We start from the raw sequence: 22077 nt of genomic DNA on the forward strand, positions 1-22077 counted from the left end.
TGTCATCTGCTTCCCCCATACACCCCTCCTTCTCTCACCTCCCTTGCCCCCAACCCCTACAATACTCTCCTCTTTCTCTCCCATTGCACCAGATGAAATCTCCAGAGTTGTCCGCTCTACGTAAGTCTTCTATAAACAGGTGCTCCCCTATTCCTCCAGAACCATCAAGGACAACCTCCCCTCTCTCGCTCCAGCTTTGGCTGACCTCTGCATCCACTCATTTAACACTGGCTCCTTCCCTCAACCCCTCAAGCACTCTCTTGTGCACCCTCTCCTAAAAAAAGCCATCTGCTGAAACTTCCTGCCTGGCTAACTATCTCCCTATCTCTATCACCCCTTTCTCGGGCAAACGCATGGAGAAGCTGGTCATCCCCCAACTGACCCTCCACACCGAAATGGCCGGCTACCTCCACGATCACCAGTCCGGTTTTAGGGCTTGCAGAGGCATGGAAAATGCTCTCCTGAACGCCCGTGAAGACCTAGGGCCTCATTATGACCCTGGCGCTAAGGGATTACTGGTACCGGTAAGGGTACCGGTAATCCCTTAGCGCCTGATTACGAGGTCCCTTATCGGGCTCCCACCTTAACGGCTGGTTTCACCAGCCGTTAAGGAATGGACCCGCAAAGGGACCTTGGTGCTAATTACGGTACTGCAATTTGCGGTACCGTAATTACCGCGTTCCCCATTCCCATTATGCCCTATGGGGCAAAAATGGGAATGGGGAAGGGCCATGGTGAAATGGGGAAGTACCGCCCCACCAACCTTGGAATGGGGTGGTACTTCCCCATTTCACCATGGCGGACTTGTTACAATACCGGCAGCAACCATGGTGCTAATAGCGGCATGGTTTAGCGCTGGTGTTGTAATGAGGGCTCTAGTCTCCAACCTAGATTCCAACTCTCCCTCTGTTCTGATCCTTTTCAATCTCTCTTCTTCCTGAGTCAACCACTCCATCCTCATAAACTGTCTCCATGATACTTTGGGCATCACGGACAGGGCACTGGCGTGGCTCACCTCCTTCCTTTCAAACAGACTCTCCCAAGTGCAAATTGGTCCTTTTCTCTCCTCCACCACACTCTCTACTTGTGGCGTCCCTCAGGGCTCCATTCTATTGCCTTGGCTCTTAAACATTTACCTAGCCCCTCTGGCCTCCCAGATCAGCACTTTCTCACCTCATTTCCAGTGTTGTGCAGATGACACACAGCTCTCCTTCAAGCTGCCATCCTCTACCTCCTACTCATCCTCCCTCATACCTGACTGTTATTCAGGGATGGTGCTCTGCCAATCATCTCTGCCTTAATGCCAGTAAGACAGAGATCCTACTCATTGGTATACCTACTTCTTGTCCCCCCCCCTCTCTCTGGCCAGGCTCCTTGGGTTCCGCCCCCTCATCCACCTGTGCAGCAAAAAATCTTGGTGTCATCTTCGGCTCCTCTCTCTCTTTCTATCCACACGTCACGGACCTTGTCAAGAAGTCCAACTTTCAGCTCCACCCCCTTAAGGGCATTCTACCTTTCCTCACCTTCCCCCAGAAGCTCACTATCTCCAGAGCCCTGGTTCTCTCTAGGCTTGACTACTGCAACAGCCTTTTCTTCAATCTGCCTTTTTCCTCCCTTCGCCCCCTCCAACTAATCCAGAATAGGGCTGCAAGACCTATCCTTGGTCTCAAGCCCAGGTACTACATCTCTCCAGTCCTAAAATCTCTCCATTAGCTCACGGTGACCGCAAGGATCAAATTCAAGACCCTCTGCATCATCCACAAGGCCATCTGGGGCCTGGGACCTCAGTCCGCTGGCTCAAACTTTCTGCAGTTGAAAGGTTTCTCCAAAGCAGAGTGAGAGGTAGATCCCTTTCTTCGGCTGGCTCCTCCCTCTCGAACAGTCTGCCTCCGACTTGAACCAGATCTTCTAAGGTTCTGGAAACTTCTCACTACCTGTCTTTTCTCCTCTTCCTTCCCTCTCCACCTCCCGTGCTAACTCTTCCTCTGCCACTACGACTGGGTACTGGCCCCTTCAGAGTTCATACATGGGCCAGACCAACTCCTCCAGTCTCCCCTGCATCCTTTTCTTGCCAGCACTTCCCCTCTGGCTCCCTTTCCTGTACTAGCCCAACTTGGTCCACCCTGCCCACTGCACTAATCCTCCCTTTTCCCTGGCACTTGTCACCTTGGCCCGCCCAGCCGTTCCCTGCCCCCTTCACTCCTTCACTTCTCCCCCTACCCCTGCACTTACCACCTTCTCAAGCACTTGCACAGTAGGATGGTCACACAAGGCCAATATAACCATTTTTTGTTTCATGATTCCCTTGTCTCCCCCCGACCCCGTCTCATCTTGTGGCTCCTGGAAACACTTGCGTATGGCACCATACAAATGTCCAATAAAATAAATAAAAATAAAATATCCTGCGGGATGGTGGATGAGCCGCAGTTTTTGAAGTTGAGGTTGCCGCCTCTACAACTAAGCAGCGTGGTGTCGGATGCCTAGAGAGAAAATCAGGGTCCATAGAAGAAGATTTGTACTCCTTCACCAACTCTTTATTAGCAGCCGGAGCGGTGTCTGGTTTTTGCAATAGTTCCATAATTCGGTTCTTCAGTGCTGTATGGAAAGTCAGCACATGCTCCTTAGGAGGGACTCTGTTAGGGAGATGTATCATTGTTATACTTCATCCCCTCTCCTAGTGAGAACCCCAGCACTTTTTGCTTGACTTCTGGACCTTTTTCTGAAATACTGAATGAGTGGAGCCTTTTTCCACTCATTCATTCTTATGGGCTCTGTCTTTTGGAACTCTATTCTTTGTATTTTACCTGTCCCATTTGCCTTCATAAGCACTTAAAGGCATCTGTCTTTTACTATTGCAGCATACAGCTCCTTATGGGCAGTGTTGCTGAGGAGGGTCCTCTTTTGAGATGTTCTTTATCCTAGAGTACCTACAGTTCTTAAGGATAGGGAAAGAAGGTGGGCAACAATTGCACCTGAATGTTTTTCTATTGTGTGGGCCTTGAAGAAATTCAGACCATATCTCCATGGAACTAATTTCACGATTCAAACTGACCACCAACCCTTAAGGTGGCTGATGCAGATGAAAGGAGAAAATCAGGTGGTCCATAGTCCTACAACGCTTTGACTTCACTATTGAGCACAGGTCAGGTACCCAACATAAGAATGCTGATGGTCTCTCCAAAAAGTATGACAGACTGGATCAAGAGATGATTAATCCAGGAGTGGACTAGATCCTCCTATCCCTAGTTTGGGGGGACAAGTGTTAGAGAGATGAACAAGTTACTTACCAACGGTAACGTTCTTTCGACTGGATGTTCCTCCCACGTATTCCTTATCTTTGATAAATCCACTTCCAGCTTGCTGGCCTTGGAAAAATGTTTCACAGTAGAGGGCGCTGCGCGTCGACGTCCTTCGAAGGCTTCCGTATCGGCGCCGACGATACCATAGGTATAAATAGTCTTACGCAGCGTCCGTTGCTCAGTTACGTTTTGAGGTGCTGTTTTTGCCTTGTATGAAATGGTTAATGACCTTGAAGGAGAGTAGGCTGCAACTACAAGGGAAGTTTTACTGCAGGGAAGGATGGGAGGGGCGATAAGGAATACGTGGGAGGAACAACCAGTCGAAAGAACGTTACAGTTGGTAAGTAACTTGTTCTTCGAATGGATTGTGTCCTTCCACGTATTGCTTATCTTTGATAGACTCCCAAAGCAGTAGTGTGTAGAGTACAGAGTGCAACAGCTTTTCCAAATATTGTCTCCTGGCGAGAGGAGGAATCAAGACTGTAGAATTTAGTGAAAGTATGTGTGGACGACCATGTGGCAGCCGCACATGTCTTTAATTCGAACTCCTCTTTGGAGAGCTGAATAGGCTGCGATACGCCTGGTTGAATGAGCCCTGAGGTGCTGAGGGGGCTCTTTTCCTGCCAATTTATAGCATTCTATAATAGTTAATATAATCCATCTTGAGATGGTCTGCTTTGTAATAGGTAAACCTAACTTGTGCCCTGCATACCCCACAATTGGCCTGCTTGCCTAATCCTCGCAAGTCTGCTAATGTAAAAACTCAAGGCACGCCTTGGGTCCAGCCTGTGCAATCTCTCTTCCTCTTTCCCTGGATGGGGAGGAGGGTAAAACGAGGGTAAGGTAATTTTTTTTGTGATGTGGAATTCTGAGACCATCTTTGGGAGAAAATTCGGCTTCACTTGGAGAACTACCTTATCTTTGTGAAAGATTGTATGTGGAGGTTTGCAAGACAAAGCTTGTAATTCGCTCACTCTTCTGGCAGAAGTTAAAGCCACTAGAAAGACTGTTTTAAGAGTGAGAAACCTTAATGAACAGGAATGAAGGGGTTCAAATGGAGTACCCATTAGAAATGTCAAGACTAGGTTAAGGTCCCACAGTGGAACTTGAAAAGGAGTTGGGGGAAAAACATTATTTAACCCTTTCAGAAATTGAATCACTATGGGCAATTTGAAGTAAGAAGGCTCCTCCGCAGTGCGCTTGAAGATTGACAGCGCTGCGAGTTAACCCTTGATTGTACCACCTTGAAGACCTGAATTTGCCAAATATAGCAAAAAAGATAACACCATCGGTGTACTACATGAGAAGGGTTCAATATTCTTTTCTCTACACCAGCTGAAAAATGTGTTCCAACGGCAGCGGTATAAAGATTTTGTTGCTGGCCTTCTGGCTGAAAGAAACACCTCCATCATCCAGGGGGTCCCAATCCTTGTATCTCAAACTTTCAGAAACCAGGCTTGAAGGTTGAGGGTCCTGATATCCGGATGGAGAACCCAACCTCCCTTCTGCTAGAGAAGATCCTCTCTTTGCGGAGGATGAATCGGAGGACAGATGGACATGTCTAGAAGATCCGGGCACCACGTTCTCCTGGCCCAGTCCGGGGAAATTAGGATCATGGGTTTCTGGAATCTCCTCAACCTCTGGATCATTTGAGGAATGACGGGGACTGGAGGAAACGCGTACAGAAGTGGAAATTCCCAGTCCACCACAAACGCGCCCCCTAGAGCTCCTCTCGGGGGGAAAATCCCTTGAGCAATACTGATCGCACTTCTGGTTGATACTGGTGGCGAACAGATCCACTTGAAGGGTTCGCCAAAGGGCGAAAATCTCTTGAAGGATTTCCTGAGCTAGTTCCCACTCGTGGGTGACTGTGTTCTGCCTGCTCAGAGTGTCCGCCGTCGAGTACTTCTCTCCGGCTAGGTGAACTGCCGATAGAGAGATTCTGTCTTGATTTTCCCAGAACCAGAGTTGCATCGCCTCTCTGCACAGTGGCAGTGACCCTATGCCTCCTCTTTTGTTGAGGTAATGCATGGCCACTGTGTTGTCTGTCATTATCAGGACATTCTTTCCCTGTACTGATGGCAGGAAAGCTTTCAGCACTAGTCTGCTCGCTCTCAGCTCTAATAGGTTGATGTGTAGTCTGGACTCCGATGGAGACCAACAACTGCTGGTGTCCAGTCAAAAATTTGAATCCAAAAGGAACGAATGCCATACGATCGAGTCAATTTGCCCTAAAACAAAAGGGTCGAATATATTGTTTAAATACATATTTTTTTGTGTTTCCGTTTTGGAAAAAAAAGTGGTTTTTACCACAAAAAATGGGGGTTGGAGGGGTCCCACATAAAAAATAAAATTGTAAAAAAAATATATATTAAAAAAAGAATCGACCCTTTTGTTTTAGGTCCTTTTGATTCGACCCTTTTGTCATTCGATCCTTTGCATTCGAATCTTTGACCTATAACCACGACTGCTGATGGGCAAGTCGTTGACATGGGCTCCCCACCCCGTGAGCGAAGCGTCCGTGACTACTGTTATCTCCGGCCATGGTTGCCAAAACTGCTCTCCTTTCAAGATGTTCTCCCGGCAGGCCCACCACTGAAGGTCTCGAGCCACTCTGTCCGGGATTAATAGGAGATCTGACATCTTTCCTGAGTATTGTGACCACTGAGTACTTAGCGCCCACTGGAGAGATCTCATTCTCAGGCGAGCCTCTGTCACTAGAAAAATGCAGGATGCCATGAGGCCGAGCAACCTCAAAAAGTCGAAGGCTGGTAGACGCTGGGCATTTTGAAACTTGATGACCATCTGTAGAATATCTTGAGCCCTCACCTCTGGTGGCAAGGCTTTTCCCAGGGATGTGTCCAGGACTGCTCCAATGAAGTGGAGTTTCTGTGATGGTATCATCTGTGACTTCTTTAAGTTGAGGGAGAAGCCCAGCTTGTGGAGGAAGTGGCAAACATACTCTAGATGGATCTGAGCTTGTTCCGGGGATGCTGCTCTGATTAGCCAGTCGTCCAGGTAGGGGTAGACATGAATCCCTTCCCTCCTTAGACTTGTAGCCACAACCGCCATTACCTTGGTGAAGACCCTCGGGCGGAGGTCAGCCCAAATGGCAGAACTCGAAATTGATAATGAGAGTTGCTAAAGGCAAACCTCAGGTACTTCCTGCGCTTGTGATGGATTGGCACATGAAAGTAAGCATTATGAAGGTCTAGAGATACAAACCAGTCCTGAAGCTGGAGGGCCTGAAGGATCTGAGACAGGGTTACCATCTTGAACTTGTCTTTCCTGAGGAATTTGTTTAATTCTCGCAAGTCCAAGATGGGTCTCAATCCTCCGTCCTTCTTCGGTATTAGAAAATAAGGGGAATACCAACTCTTGTTCCTCTCTGCTACAGGTAGCGGTTCTATCGCACCATTCTCTAGCAGGTCTGAAATCTCCTGCATAAGGAGCGGGTCTGGAAGCTTCAAAGAGTTGTTCCCTGGTGGATGGCTCTGAGGAGTGTGTAGGAAAGGCAGGCAGTAACCTTGGGCAACTGTTTCCAATGCCCAAGCATCTGACGTAATAGCCTGCCATTCTGTCAGATGTTGAGTTAACCTGCCTCCTACTGGTGTCTTGTGTGGGGAGACCTCAAAGGGGTTTAGAAGCGGCTAACGCAGATTCTGAGGGTAAAGCAGCACCTGTTGATGCACATTTGGTACCTTTGACCCGTCAACCACGAGTGAATCATCTATGGCCTCTTTGAGCTGGCTGCCCTCTGCCTTTTCCAAATGTGGAGAAAAAACGAAAGGGCTTCCCCCTCCAGGACGTACCTGTGGGGCGATTTGGAGTTTGACGGATTGCAGCCCCAAGTGATTTTGTTGCCGCCTTTGAGGTTTGCAATTTCTCTAGGTTGTCATCAGCCGTTTTGCCAAATAGAGAGGTGCCGTCAAAGGGCATATTCAGAAGCCTGGTTTTCACATCAGGAGCAAAACCAGATTTCCTCAACCACGCAAATTTGCGGATTGTGATACTTTCCTGCCATGGCTCTGCTGATGCTGTCAGCAGAGTCGATACCTGTTTGGAGGGACTCACACATCGCATCCTTCCCATCCTTGATGATGTTCAAGAATGCGTCTTGTTCCTCCCTTTCTGGGAGACAATCAGCCGCTGATGAAGCACACTCCCAAAGGGTGTGGCTGAATCTAGCTAGCATGCAAATGGCATTAATAAACTTAAGTGCCATACTAGATGCTGAAAAGACTTTTTTAGACATGGCATCAAATCTTTTGTCGTCTCTATCTTGTGGTATAGTGGGGTATGCCGACTTACTATTTGATGACCTTGCTGCCTGCACTACTAAACTCTCTGGAGTTGGGTGCTTACTTAAATATTCAGGGGCTGAGGCGGATACTCTGTACTTCATAGAGAGCTTTTTATTTACTGCAGGGATAACTTCAGGTGTCTCCCAATTTGCAGCTACTTTTCTCTGCAATGCAGCATGAAAAGGGGCTATATGGTCTTCTTGAGGCTCTTTATCTAAGATGTCAGTGAGATCATCTTGCTGGAAAGAGGATGCAGGTGTTTTCCACCCCATAAATTGCATAATTCTAGGCATAAGGGCTCTTTTAAGCATTTCTGCATGTTCTCCACGTTCTGGTCTAGCAAATTCTGCCTCTGGAGAGGCATCTATGCCACTGGCATCTTGTCAAGATTCTTGTAGATATTTCAATCTATTCTCCTCAGAAATTAGTTCCTCTGGAATGGGCACTGTTGTTCTTTGTATTCCACAAGGTCTCTCATTGTCAGAGTCCTCCCCTTCCTCATATATAGAGGATAAAGCTCTGAAATAATCAGATCTTGGATAAGTGGTAAAACCCATTTCCAGAGAAGAAGGAGCCAAATCAGTGGATACTGCTTGGGAAAAGGTTGTGGTTGTAGATGTAGACGCTACAGGTCTCGACAAACCCGCAAATGGCATCAAAAAACTCGAAAAGGACCTCGATGTACTCGAGAGTACCGGAATCCTACTCGGTGTCGTCGATATTGTCGACACCACTCTCGACGCCTTGGGCGGGACCTTCAAAAAGTCTGGTGTCGGTGGCGTAGTTGAGGTTTGAGGCCTCGAGGACATATCCTTCATTGGTGTTGACGATGGCGTCGATGACACAGATTTGTGCGTCGAAGGTACGATGATGCAGCTTTACTCAATTATTTTTTGTTTTTACGCGAGGGTTCATGACACTCTCAAGGGTTTTTGCTTGCCGGGTTAGACGACTAACAGCGTTAGTTGTTTTTCGGGTCTTTCACCCAGGGTATCACCTCTAGGCATCTCCGAGGGGGTCAAGGCTGCATTCTCGAAGACCCTGAGCATTTTTTTATGAAATTCCTCCCACTTAGCTGGAGAGCTGTGTGTAGTGGGGCAGGTGTCCCTTTCAGGGGAATTTGAGGATGAAGAAGAGGGAGATCTATGACGTCTCTTCTTAGAGTGCCTCAATCTCGATGAGTGATGGGAACCGCTTCGAGATCTCGATCAGGAATGTTTCTTTCGATGGTGAGGAGACAAATGTCTCGACTCAGCCAAGGACAATTTTGAAGGGGTAGAAGATTTAACTGCCTTACCTCTTTCTAACTTCCCCTTACGCTCCTTCAATGCTTTCGCCGTCATAGACATGCAGTCCTCACATTCCGAACACTGGTGCTCTGATCCCAGGCACCACAAACAGATCCTGTGAGGATCCGTTAGTGACATCTTTTTACCACAATCTCAACATTTTTTGAAGCCCGATCGAATATATTGAGATTTTTGAAGATTTTGAAGATTTTTGAAGAGTAGAAGAACCGAGCGTTGCGTCTCCGAGGCTTACGAAGTGCAGAAAAACGGAACTGAGCAACGGACGCTGTGCGAGAGTATTTATACCTATGGTGACGTTGGCGCCGATATGGAGGCCTTCGAGGGACACCGACTCGAGGGACGTCGACGCGCAGCGCCCTCTACTGTGAAAAATGTTTCCGAGGCCAGCAAGCTGGAAGTGGATTTATCAAAGATAAGGAATACGTGGGAGGATACAATCCATTTGAATTATCGATTTTATGCTTCATCCCTTCTCCTAGCGAGACCCCCAGCACTTTTTGCTGGACTTCTGGACCTTTTTCTGAAATCCTGAATGAGCAGAGCCTATTTCCACTCATTCATGCTTATGGGCTCTGTCTTTTGGAACTCTATTCTTTGTATTTTACCTGTCCTATGGAGCCTATTCTCCTCCATAAGCGCTTAAAGGCATCTGTGTTTTACTATTGCAGCACACAGCTCCTTATGGGCAGTGTTGCTGGGGACCCTTAGGGTCCTCCTTTGAGATCATTTTATTTAGCCTAGAGTAACAGTTCTTATCTCTCCTAAAACTTTAGAGTCTGAGAGTTTGGGACACACCACCTTAGGTGGAGTGCCAAAGGGATGCCTAGTATCCCCCTTCTCTCTGCTCCTGTGACTTTTAAGTCACATAGACAATCTCCTAGTTATGGGTGGTGGCAGTGGACATGTTCTACCAACTATTGTGTAACTTTTCTACCGCAGGCTATGTCCATAGCCTCGGTAGTGCACAATAGGGGCACCCAAGTACCAACTTGGGATCTCCCTGCTTTTTCGCCATTACTAGCGTGGTTGTTCTTTGTCAGCCCTTCTTCTATCATTCTGAGAGAGGGAGGCCTGTGTGTGCATTTTGCTTTCGGTGGGAACACTTGGGTGTCTGGGCAGGCAGGAAGTGGGGGAGGAGTTTTCCACCCCCCCATCCTTTGTCTCCCAGAGTGCCAGAATGGGACCAGCTCCCACAGGACTGGCTGTCCTGATTGGAATATAAGGTCAGACTTTAGCCGGGCACAGGAGACACAGATTCATCCGTCTCCTCACTTTACATTCTCACAGTGTGTTCTTTATCCCCAATGACATGGGATACTTTGATTTTCAAGATGTTGGTCATATGCAAAAATGTTAAACTCACATCTATTGTCACTAAGTACAGTTTCTTTTTGATACAGTGAACCTTTCAACTATGTATGTTATTACATGAATGGACATCATGGACTGTTATGAAAAGAAACAACTTGTTTTTTCTGCACCAAAAAATCTTTTTTTTAAAAAAGCTAATAATAGTAAGCTAAATGAAAAATTAAAAATTCATTTTGCATATATTGTTTGAGTCATATGTTTAGCACCAGCAAGCATGTTGCTTTTCTTAATGGTTGCCAGAATGATATGTGTTCCCATTAAGGTCTAAACAACCAGTGTACACTGAATTGTTCCCATACACCTTCCAGATTCATAGAGGGGAGGACAACCCCCATGTTATAGCTGATTGGATTTCCAAACGCCCTTTTCTGTAGACTGCTGAGGAAGATTGCAGAGGAGTGAGTGCTGAAACTGTGTAAAAGGCGAGGCTCCTGCAGTGAAAAGCAAGTTGACCACTGGAAGCTGAAGTAACCGAAGAAGAAGAAGACGACCATAAAAGCCTTTAAACCCTTTGCAACACTGTGAAGCGACCATTGCTGTCCTGACCCCGTTTTCTGTGCGACAGAGGAACTCCGAACAGGACAACTGCCTTTGAGTGGTGGGAAGGACGAACTTGGTTGGAGCCATCTCGCGAGGTCCTTTGATTTTCCAGAGCTGCGGCACCCCAATACCAGGAGACCTGCTGCCCATTTCGAGTGCATCGTCGTAGAAAGGTTGAATCCATCCAAATCTTTGCTGAGCCCTCAAGGACACTCCAGAGATCTGATCCAACCCGCACAGACCCCTTCAGCAGAGCGTGGGACTGTAAGAAGCAAATAAGATTGACCAGGGGAATCACATCCTTTGTTGGTGCTGCAGAAAAGGCTCCAAAATTGCAGAGTGACCAAAGAAGTTGATGAAAGCCGTGCCAGAGGCCCTTTCTTGAGATTGCTGCAGAGAGATCCCGTCCATTGTCCTGCCTTTCCTTATCAGATCAAAGAAGCGAGAGGTTGGGTCCGGAGTTGCAACATCGCGGGGGATCCACCACAAGCGTTTTCTTCAAACCTAAGGTACTGTGGGGAAGAGGTATTGCTTACCTGATCCCAGAAAGTTGCTCCAGTTCATTGGAGTGCGCTTAGAGGTGTCCAGGGCAACTCCCTCTTACCTCTGACTCAAGCCGCTGCTTGTGTCCCTTTAGCGAGTCCTTTAACAGGGTCTCCAATGTTGGTTAAGCTTTCTTGTATCTTCCTTCCTAGAGACTAGAAAATATCCACATGAACTCTTGACTTCTGCTGCTTTTCAAGAGTTTAAGACTTTAAGCTTCTCCAAACTGCCTTTAGCTAGGTTTGCGTTTTGGACTTTAAAAGACTTGATGTGCAGGGAAACCACCTCTAGAACCTGAAGCTCTACTAGAATAACACTTACCAACTGTTTTCCTTCCCAAGAATCACTGTTATATGTGTATGTTGAGTAAATACAATTACTGTATTACTTTGTGGGTGCCTGGAATTACCTATAGCCCGGTAGACCTGTCAAACTCCTGTAACAATTGTGCGCGTTTAGCACTTACCAACTAAGAAGTGGCCTTTGAAAAGCATTGTAAAGTATACTTATGAGAGTTGGTTTATTTTGCTAAGTATTTATCAGTGACTCTTGTGTAAATATAATAAATCTATTTTTTTATATAAATGTATGTGTTTCTTTGATGTGCATTGCTAACTAGATTCAGTGTACTCACCTACAGCTCACATCTTCCTCATAAGATAAACCTGACTGTTCTGCCACTCTACCAAGGCCCTTGAGTAGTACAGACTGATACTAAGGCCCTCATTACAAGTCCGGCGCTGGACCATGGTGCTACATGGTGGACCGACGGCACTGTTAAACCCTTAACGCCTGACTTGTAATGAGGGCCTAAGAGTTGGGGATCTACAAACCACTGGGGTAGCTTACTAAAGTCTTACCTCCAAGTGTGACTTTAGGGAAAAAATCCTAACAGCCTCTATCTAAGATGTCTGTCAGATCATCTTCGGTAATGGCCTTTGCAGGATGATCCCATCCCAAAAATGTTATCACCCTGTTCATGGCAGTCCTATAGGCTGCATTTGGGTGAGAGTTCACATCTGTTGTGTCAAATTCAACCTCAGGGGAGTTATCCAAACCACTGGCATCCTTTAAACATGAAGCCGGGTCTTCAAGACGAGATTGGAAGCTTTGATCTGCACACCACCAACCCACCATGCAGATCAACATCTTCTGTCTTTTTTACCAATGGCTGGTCGACTATTCCCTTGCCACTTTCCCTTGTCATACCCTACTCCATATTCCATATTCCAAGTCAGCCGTAGCTTGTTCTACCATCCGATGCGCAACCAAACATTCTTTCCAAACCACCCAAGACAAATAATAGTATCCCTACCCTAAACTGAGTGTCTAGACCATATTTCCCGCCCCATCATCTCCTGCAATGATCCTCACATCTTCCCAAGACCCCATTCCCCTCACTATGAACTCCTTCAAAGCCACCTTCTGAAAGCCCCATTTCCCTTCTTAAAGCCACTGCAAAGACTCTCATCCGAAGACCCCATCTCCCATCCTAGAACCAACACCATGACACACCATCATCCTCACACCGCATTCCAACTTCTTCTTATTATTTTATCTGGCATCTTGCTCTGTCTCTCACCTGGGCAATCAGAATGCCCACCACGATGGCCAGCTGGTGGAGGGTTCCAAAGGCACCTCGTAACCTGGTGGGAGAGAGCTCTCCAACATACATGGGCACAAAGCCTGTGGTGAGGCCGCAGTAGATTCCGATGATGAAGCGGCCGATGATGAGCATCTCAAAGGAATAGGCCAGTTTGGAGAAGCCCATCAGTGCTCCAGCAACGATGGGCAGGGTGTTAGCCAACAGCATAGAGTTCCTCCTGTGAGGGAGATAGTGGGGAGGAGAAGGGGTGAGCACAGAGTAAACAGTCATATCCTTGTTGGTGGGAAATCAGTGGGACCAGTTATGTCAAGGCAACCCAGGGATTGGGCACTCACCTCCCGAGTCGATTGACGAAGAGTCCCACGGACAATGATCCAATCATGCCCCCAACTGGGAAGATGGCAACAGAGAGTGACCAGAGAGTGGTCAGGAGCTCAGAGGATATCGGCTTGCCAGTTCGACGGATGTATGTCGCATTATAAAATCCCTCGATGATCTAAGGAGGGAAAGAACATAATAGGGTCATAGAACACCATCACCCAGAGACAAACAGAAAGTAGGCAGGGTTGCTGCCCTTCTTGTCCTCCACAGATGTTAGCAAGACCATGGAAGAGAAGGAACCGAAACAAATGATCGTTTCTGCTAACAGACTATGCGCATCTCTAGAGATTTGTATATGTTGAATGTGGGTTCTGGTCAATAAACCAGATGGGGAGATTGTGGGGGCTATCAGAGAGACACCGACCAGTGCAGAGATACACAGAGACCAATATGGATCACAGTTCTGGGATAGCAACCGGTGTGGTGGGTCAGTATTCTCTTGAAAAGGGAGAGCTGTCTGTGGGTCTCATTTTTGGAACAGCCGGTGGCACTGCTGATCCAGACAGGTGTGCTGGCAGAGCTTTGAGGAGGCTACAACCTTGGAATAGCAGATGGAGCTTCAAATCCGGACTGAGGGGCAATTACAAAGCAGTGTTTGAATCTCTGCCCTGCGGAGTAGAGGTGCATAAAAGGAATGAAGTACATTTACAGAGCTGTTTATTGGTTTCGTATCTCGAGGTTAGAAATGACGGGGGGTTGTGCTGGTCAGGATTGAAGTTCCTTAGCAGAACTGTGTATGGAGGTAAACGTCAAGTCGCTGCGCCCAACAACCACCTTTCATGCTCCTGTTCTCACCGACTGAGGGGCGTTGATCACCCCAGTGTTGTATCCAAACTGCAGGGAACCAATCACAGCGACAGATACGGAGAACAGCAGTGAGAAGGTGAGATGCTTCTGAAAGAGAAGGAGCAAGAGATGTTCAAGAAATTGGTGCTTATGCAGTCCCTGACAGACTTTCTGTGTGTTGCACTCTAACTCTTCCCCCATTCACATGCCGGAGTACCCCTGCAAGGAAATCATTGGCCAAAAATCCCCCTCTGAGCTGTACGTTTATGAAGGTCTATATAAGTTACACAAGTGGGGTGAATTTAAACAGCACCGTGTGCCTCTTATCAAGAATTATAAATTGTAGCTGTCAGCAAATTCCACAAATGCCACTAGTACCGCCTGTGCCGAATATCAATACTGTAATATTGCATTTGTGCGCCTACTACAGTTTGAAGGTCTATATTATAAAACCATAGAATTAAAAGATAACATCATCCACATTTCAATTAATATAAACATGTGGAGCATTGTAAAACATATAATAAAGAACGGGGTTCGAAATTGAGGGGAGCTGTGGGCTATTGTGCTCCTGCTTGTAGCCTAGAAGAGTCTGGTTAACTTGACACAACCAGCTATTAGGAGTTAATTTTGGCTCGCCCGGCCAACTGATGCAAAACAAACTGTGAATGTAACTCTTTGCAGTTGGGATAATCTATAAATAAACATTAGGACGCATCCATTTAAAGCCTAAGGGTTCGTCAACAATGGACAAAATGATATGTGTACATCTTATGTGGAAGTAAGAATTGTGGAACACTATCGACTAGCTCCTCCATCCCCAGTGGTAGCTCCTGGTCACTGGTTAATGCTGTATACACAGGAGCTGCTTTTAACTCCATCTTAACCAATCTTAATTTCGATCCCTGAAAGAATATGCATTGTCTATATCCCTAGCCTTATTCCATTTTTAGAAATTTGAATAAGGCCAGGAATATATGCAGAGTAAACCTCAGGTTATGAAGGTCTACTTAGCAGTGCTCTTACTAACCCCAAACAAAGCAAAGGCTGCTTAGCTTTGTAAAACTCACAATTGGCAGAACACCATTTGCATATAAGCAAAGGCAGCATGTTTTTAGAACATAGGCATGTCATGTTTGTTTTCAATGGTCATAGAGTGAATCACATTAGAGAACAGGCCAGCTGCGTCAAAGTACCTTCATACAGTTGGAGACATAGATAAAGAAAAGTGTAATTGCTCTAACTATTGAATTCCTTGAGCGAGGCAACAAAACGTTCAGAGAAAGACCAAGAAACTACTCTTAAGCAAATGAGATAGCTCCGTAAATTAGGTGCTTGTGGATGATATCTGTGCAACAAGTTTCGTTCTCGGCAAGGCACTCAGTCATTTAGCATTTCAATGTTTGATAAAAATGTGCACCACTAAGTTGGATAGCAGTAGCACCAAAACAGCAAATCTCTGCAAACACTACATAAAAACAAGCATTGGCAATGCCAACAGTTTTGGCCTTTGTGTAGGCATGGGAAAGGCACTTGCTATGTACTCCCAGTATGTAAATAACTGGCCATTTAATGTTAGCACGTACAAAATGGTGCGAATGCCTGGGTATATAACAGCAATGCCTGGTATATGCCCATCTAATTCTTATACACACACCAACACTCACTTTTGGCTTTGCCAACACTTGTTGTTTTTAACAGGACTGGCATGCATGGACACACATGCTGTTTATAAATCAAATGGCTGAAGGCACAGTTCATTAAGGCATTTTTATTACACCATTAACTCTCACAAGACGGCTTTGAAATAACACAGTGAGGCATTTATAGCACGCAGTTCGATGTTACTGCTTGATAGGGCTAGATTAAAGAGATCTCAGGAGAATGTATTGTGGCAGGGAAAGCTAGGATGTGGGAGGACATGGACTTAGGAATTAACATGGGCATGGTGTTGTATATTTGCTTACAGTAAAGACAGGAGTCGAGAAGTCTTTAACGGCGCGTTTATTCCTTCTCAGTTTCATGCATCCATGCACGCAACATGCGTGTCTCAAACATAAAGGCCAACGTGCCTAATGGGGCTCAGGGTAAGCTTCCCTGAAGTCCGTGTGCAGTGTAAGCACTGCAAGCCCCGTTTATGGAGGAGCTGGCGGGACGCACCTTATCGCGTCGCTCTCTCCGCTCGTCTGTGCGCGCGAAGCCGCGGGGGCGGGCTTCGTCGCGTTGCGAAGTCTCGCGAGAGCTGGAGCTCTCGCGATGCTTCTACACATTTCCCTTTTCCAACCAACAGCAAAATCACTGTAGAACATAGTCATTATATCTCACCGGCCTTCTGTGTTCCCTTCTGGGCCGATCGCCTGTTCCCTGACACTCTTCCTGTTGCTCTGGTTCGGTATCTGCTCTCAATGCTTCTGGTTCAACTTCGATTTCCATCCTTTCTCTGTCGTCTCCTACAAGTTCTTGGTCTTCAGCTCTTTCGCAGTCCCTTTCGGTTTCCATTCGAGATCTCTCCAGTGTACTCGCCTTTTCCCGAGTCTTCTGGTACAGTGCAACTCTTTCAATGTTCCATGCGCGTCCATCTTCTGTGCGGACGTGATTTGTTCCCCTGTGAACCACTTCGATGGGTCGGCTATAGCGAGACCCCGTGACCTGATCTTTCTGGGGTAGTTTGATTTTAACCAAATCTCCTTTCCCTATGTCGGATGCTGGCTTTGTCCTTCTTCTCTGATCACTCCATGACTTCATGCGTGTTTTACTGCTTTCAATTCTCCACACTACTTCTGACATGTCGACTGCTTCGTCCTCTCGTACCTTTGACAACCATGGTGGAATCAGCGTGGATGCCGCACTCCTCCCTCTCAACATTTTGAACGGAGATATTTGGGTGATCCCATTTGGAGTGAGTCTGTGAGCCGCTATGGCCTCCTTGGTGATTTTGAGAGGGTCCTTACCCGAAGCGGTTGCCAGTTGAATTGCGCCCTTTATGAATCGGTTTGCCCTCTCCACGAGCCCATTGGCCTGGGGGTGATATAGGGCCGCTTTCTTTTGTTTGATGTGGTTTCTTTTCAAAAACTCCTCCATGTCCTTGGAAACCAGTTGCACCCCATTGTCGGTGACTACTTCTCTGGGGAGACCTTCCCTCTGAAAAATTTCTGTAAGTACTTCTATGACTGTTTGGGTAGTTATGTTCGGGACAAACTCCGCCTCCACCCACTTGGATAGGTAGTCCACCATTACTATTCCGTATCGATGTTCAGGTGCCATGGCTTCCAACGGCCCTATGAAGTCGATGCCCACTTTGGACCAGACTGCTTCTGGTATTTCTGTGGGTATCAGGGGTGCTTGGCAGACCTTAAGTCTCTTGTCACTATTTAGACATTCATGGCAACGCTCTATCATGGACCGTATTTCCTGGTCCATTGATGGCCACCAGTAGGCCTCTCTCACCCTGCGGCGCGTCATTGTGTTTCCCAAATGGCCCGCGTGGGCTCTACAGAGGATGGTCCTTCTCATTCCTGCGGGGGGATAATCTGATCGGTTTTCATGATTATCCCTTCCATTTCAGACAGCTCATCCGACACTTTCCAATAGGGCCTCATGCCCTCGGGCAGCGTTTTTTCACTTGGCCAGCCTTCTTTTATCCATTTGCGAATCATGGCCATGGTGGGGTCTTTTCCATCTTCTTCCTCCCAATGTCTCTCACTGAGTTCTAGGTAACCAGGTGCCCTCAAGTCTGTGATGGATGCAACTATGCATTCTCCTTTCAAGAATGTGGTGGCTTTTTCTTTACACTCTGGTAGTCTCGACATGCAGTCAGCTTGCGAATTTTTCCAACCTGAGATGTGCTGGACCTCAAACGTGTACTCCTGCAGCTTGGCCGCGATGTGTGCTAGTCTGGGTGTGGATACTTTAGTGCCTCCCGGGCTAAGCATATGAATGAGGGGCTTGTGATCAGTCAGCAGCTTGAATTTCGTGCCCCAAACGTATGTCCGGAAATGTTCCACCGCCCATGCACAGGCCAACATTTCTTTTTCTATGGTGGAATAGTTCTGTTCTGCCTCTGATAAAGCCTTCGAGGCAAATGCCACCACATGTTCCGTGTCACCTTTCTTTTGTGTTAAGACCGCTCCTAGTCCATATGCACTGGCATCTGTGGTGACAACTGTTTCCCACAACGGATTGAATGGCTGGAGGCAGGGTGCATCAACGATATGTTGCTTTATCTTCTCCACCGCGGTCTTCTGGGGTTCTTGCCATGTAAACTCCGATCCCTTTCTGAGTAATTCGCGGAGAGGTGCCGTGGTCTCCGAGAATTTGGGTATGAACTTAGCATAATATTCGGCTAGTCCAAGAAATGACCTCACTTCCTCTTTACTGGTGGGTTCCGGCGCTTTGACAATGGCTTGCATGAGATTCTGTTTGGGACTGATACCTTTTTCCGAAATTTTATATCCCAAGTACTCTACTTCCTTCACCTTGAATAGACACTTTTCATGCCGTAGTCGCACCCCTGCTTCTTGTAACTTGTTTAGAACTGTCCTCAGCGTGGCATCGTGCGCCTGCTCATCCGCTGCATACACTAGGATGTCATCCTGGAAGTATACCACATTTTGAACCTTCCGTAGCAGGACATCCATCATTCGTTGGAAAGCCGATGCCGCTGATGACAGTCCAAATGGCATTTTGGTGAATTGGTATGTCCCAAAGGGGGTGATGAATGCTGTGAGGGGTTTCGACTCTTCATGCAGTTGAATTTGATGATATGCATTTCTCATGTCCAATTTTGAAAATAATTTTGCTTCTTTCATTAGGAGAATGAGTTCGTTGATGCTTGGAAGGGGGTAATTATCAGTGACCACTTCCAGGTTCAAACTGCGCAGGTCTATGCACACCCTTAGTTCCTGTGACTGGGGCTTCTTTATCAGCGCAACCGGGCTCAGCCATTCGGATGCTTCAATTTCTTCAATGACCCCTTCCATTTTCATCTTTTCTAACTGGTTCTTAAAGGTGTCCCTTGCTGTGGCTGGTACCGGCCTCACACAGTGCTTTACTGGGACAGCGTTTCTTTTGAGCACAATTCTGTGTAGAAAGCCTTTGATGTGCCCCGGCTCCTCCGAGAAAAGTGTTGGGTAATCGCTTTTGACAACGTGTCCACTCGTCACCCTGACCGATAAAACCTGATCTTCTGTGCTGGGATCCAGTCTGATTTTTAGCTTGTCCTGGTCATCCCAACCCAACACCGCTGGACCTTCGTGACTGAAGTACACTCTGGTTGTGGTTTCCCTTCCTTTAAATTCTACTTTGCCCTTGATATATCCCAGCAGCTCGACTGACGCCCCTCCGAACACAGTGGGTTTGTGCCTCGTGGTTAGTACTTGCACCTTCTCCTTACCCACCATTTCCTTGTAGGTCCGAAGGGGTATGATCGTTAGATCAGAACCTGAGTCTGCCATGACCCTCGTTTCCCTGCCATCGATTTTGATCGTGCAGTGGGGCTTCTCTCTTCTTGCTCTAGTGCTGTTCACCATGATGACGGTGGGCCTTCCTTCATCTTCTGAGGAAGATTCTTTCTCCGCATTGCGATCTGCGTCGAGACTGGAGACCTTCTTGTTTCTCCACCGACACACTATAGAGAAGTGGCCAATTCGTTTGCAGATGGAGCACTCTTTGTCTCTGGCTGGGCACTCCCTGTCGAACGCTAGATGCTTCGTGCTGGTGCACCTGTGGCACTTGAGGGGTTCTCTCCTGTTCCCTCTTCCTTCTCTCATGTCCATTGTTGGCCTTTCTTTTTTTGCATGGAATCTCACGGTTTGTATCTCAGCGGGACCCTGGGCTCCTGTAAGCTCCTTTCGTCTTCCAGCCGTTTCTTCAACTGCCCTGGCGATCTCTATTGCTTTTTCCAATTGCAGTTCCTTTTCCACGATGAATTTATCCTGGACTTTGCGACTGTTAGTGTGCACCACCAACATGTCACATATGAGACTCTCTGCATTGTTGCCAAAACTGCACAGCGCCGCTAGTTCCCTCAGTTTTGTGACATAATCGTCCACTGGTTCAGACATCTCTTGCTTTCTGGTGTAAAACCTTATCCTATGGAGCACTGTGTTCTCCTTACTGGCAAATCTTTTTATGATTCTCCTGACCGCCTCCTTAAAAACATCATCATTATCGCCCGCCACCGGTATGGGGGTGAGACTCTCGAACACTCTTTGACCTTCAACTCCCAGGGCATTAAGTAGCATGGCCCTGCGCCTTGCCGCTGAGAACCCTGCTCCTCCTAGAGCTTCCACATATGTTGAGAACAGGGGCTGCCATTGTGGCCATGGGATGGCAGGCCTACCTGGAGTTTGTAGAAAGGGTGGCGGTGGCGTTGCGCCTTGCATGATTCTCCGTGGGTTCTGGTGATGATCCTCATCGCCAATTTATGTTGTATATTTGCTTACAGTAAAGACAGGAGTCGAGAAGTCTTTAACGGCGCGTTTATTCCTTCTCAGTTTCATGCATCCATGCACGCAACATGCGTGTCTCAAACATAAAGGCCAACGTGCCTAATGGGGCTCAGGGTAAGCTTCCCTTAAGTCCGTGTGCAGTGTAAGCACTGCAAGCCCCGTTTATGGAGGAGCTGGCGGGACGCACCTTATCGCGTCGCTCTCTCCGCTCGTCTGTGCGCGCGAAGCCGCGGGGGCGGGCTTCGTCGCGTTGCGAAGTCTCGCGAGAGCAGGAGCTCTCGCAATGCTTCTACACATGGGAAGTCAATGGGTGGATAAATAACGAAACACGACCCCCATCTATTCACAATCTGTATTCCAATACAACACTTTCAGGTTATTGGTGTCACTTTTTGTCATTAATTCCCTCCAAAAAATAAGTGCAGTTGGCAATCTCCACACTCATATGTACACTGGCATTTAGATATTAAAGACTAATGAGTGTGTTGCACACTCCTCCCATCCGGTCTCAATCCAACTAACAATCCTTGGAAAGTACTGCATTTGTGGCTGTGCAATTCTCACATAAGCAACACACCTCTACACTAAATGATTGACTTTAACCAGACCCATGCAGAGACATGTTGGCACATGTTGGCCAAAGGCTGGAACGCCCTACCTCTAGACATCAGAGCCGACCCTTCCCACGCCTCATTTCATAGAAATCTTAAGGCCTGGTTCTTCACATCCAATGTGTAGCCCTCGTTGCCTCAATGCTTCATTCTTCACTATACAATATGCTTCTGTAAATACACCTGTTCTACTTCATCTGTAAATTACTCATGTAAATAAGATTGGGCAATGCCGCAGGGCCACCCAAGGCGAGGCAGAGTAAATGATGTTACCATCCGGCAGGCCAGGAGAGGGGCAGCGCCTCACACACCTGCTCCTCTCCCCCACAAGCGCAGAGACGTGCAGTCTCTGTCACACAATGCAGAGGAAGGGTGAGGTGCAAACAAGCGCCTTGCCCTTCCTCCAAACAACAAGGTGCTAAGCACCTACGGAAAACCAACAGGCATGCAGGGCCCAGGTTCAAAGACCTGCCCCCTCCTCAGGGGGCCAGGCATGTCGGCTATCCAGCCGGGGGCTGGCGCATAGCCCCCACTACTATACACATCAAAGACCCAGCGCCTCCGTGGGTCTAATAAATAAGAGCAGAATGCTCTAAGAGAACACAATCTGCTTGTGGACCCTGAACGGGGACCCAAACTGACAGGAGGTTCGCTGTTCACTCAGAGTCTTCAACACTTTGCTTCTTTACCACAAAACCCTCCCACCCTACAAATAAGGGAGAAGAACAAAGGGAAAGAAGTACAGGGCACTGTACAGTGTCCACAACGAATCGTGGGACATGAGAAGGCGGCACGGGCCAGAGGGGGTAACCTCAGGACCCGGTGCCCAAAAGTATGATATTATTATGATATGTGATTATTTGTTTATATGCATAAC

The 22077-nt window shown here is 47.3% G+C and overlaps 1 protein-coding gene across 2 annotated transcripts in view; it reads right to left on the bottom strand.

Moving 5' to 3' along the window:
- Positions 1–22077, bottom strand: part of LOC138580224 (solute carrier family 2, facilitated glucose transporter member 3-like) — a 187827-nt gene that overhangs the window by 67836 nt on the left and 97914 nt on the right. For both annotated transcript variants that reach the window (XM_069650588.1, XM_069650589.1), the window contains exons 2-4: positions 14150–14248; positions 13309–13469; positions 12950–13190 (exon numbers count right to left, since the gene is read on the bottom strand). In XM_069650588.1, the coding sequence (XP_069506689.1) occupies positions 12950–13190; positions 13309–13469; positions 14150–14248 (501 nt within the window). The remainder of the gene's footprint in view (positions 1–12949; positions 13191–13308; positions 13470–14149; positions 14249–22077) is intronic.

Source organism: Ambystoma mexicanum, chromosome 3p (genome assembly GCF_040938575.1).
Source record: "Ambystoma mexicanum isolate Mex_15411 chromosome 3p, UKY_AmexF1_1, whole genome shotgun sequence".
NCBI lineage: Eukaryota > Metazoa > Chordata > Amphibia > Caudata > Ambystomatidae > Ambystoma > Ambystoma mexicanum.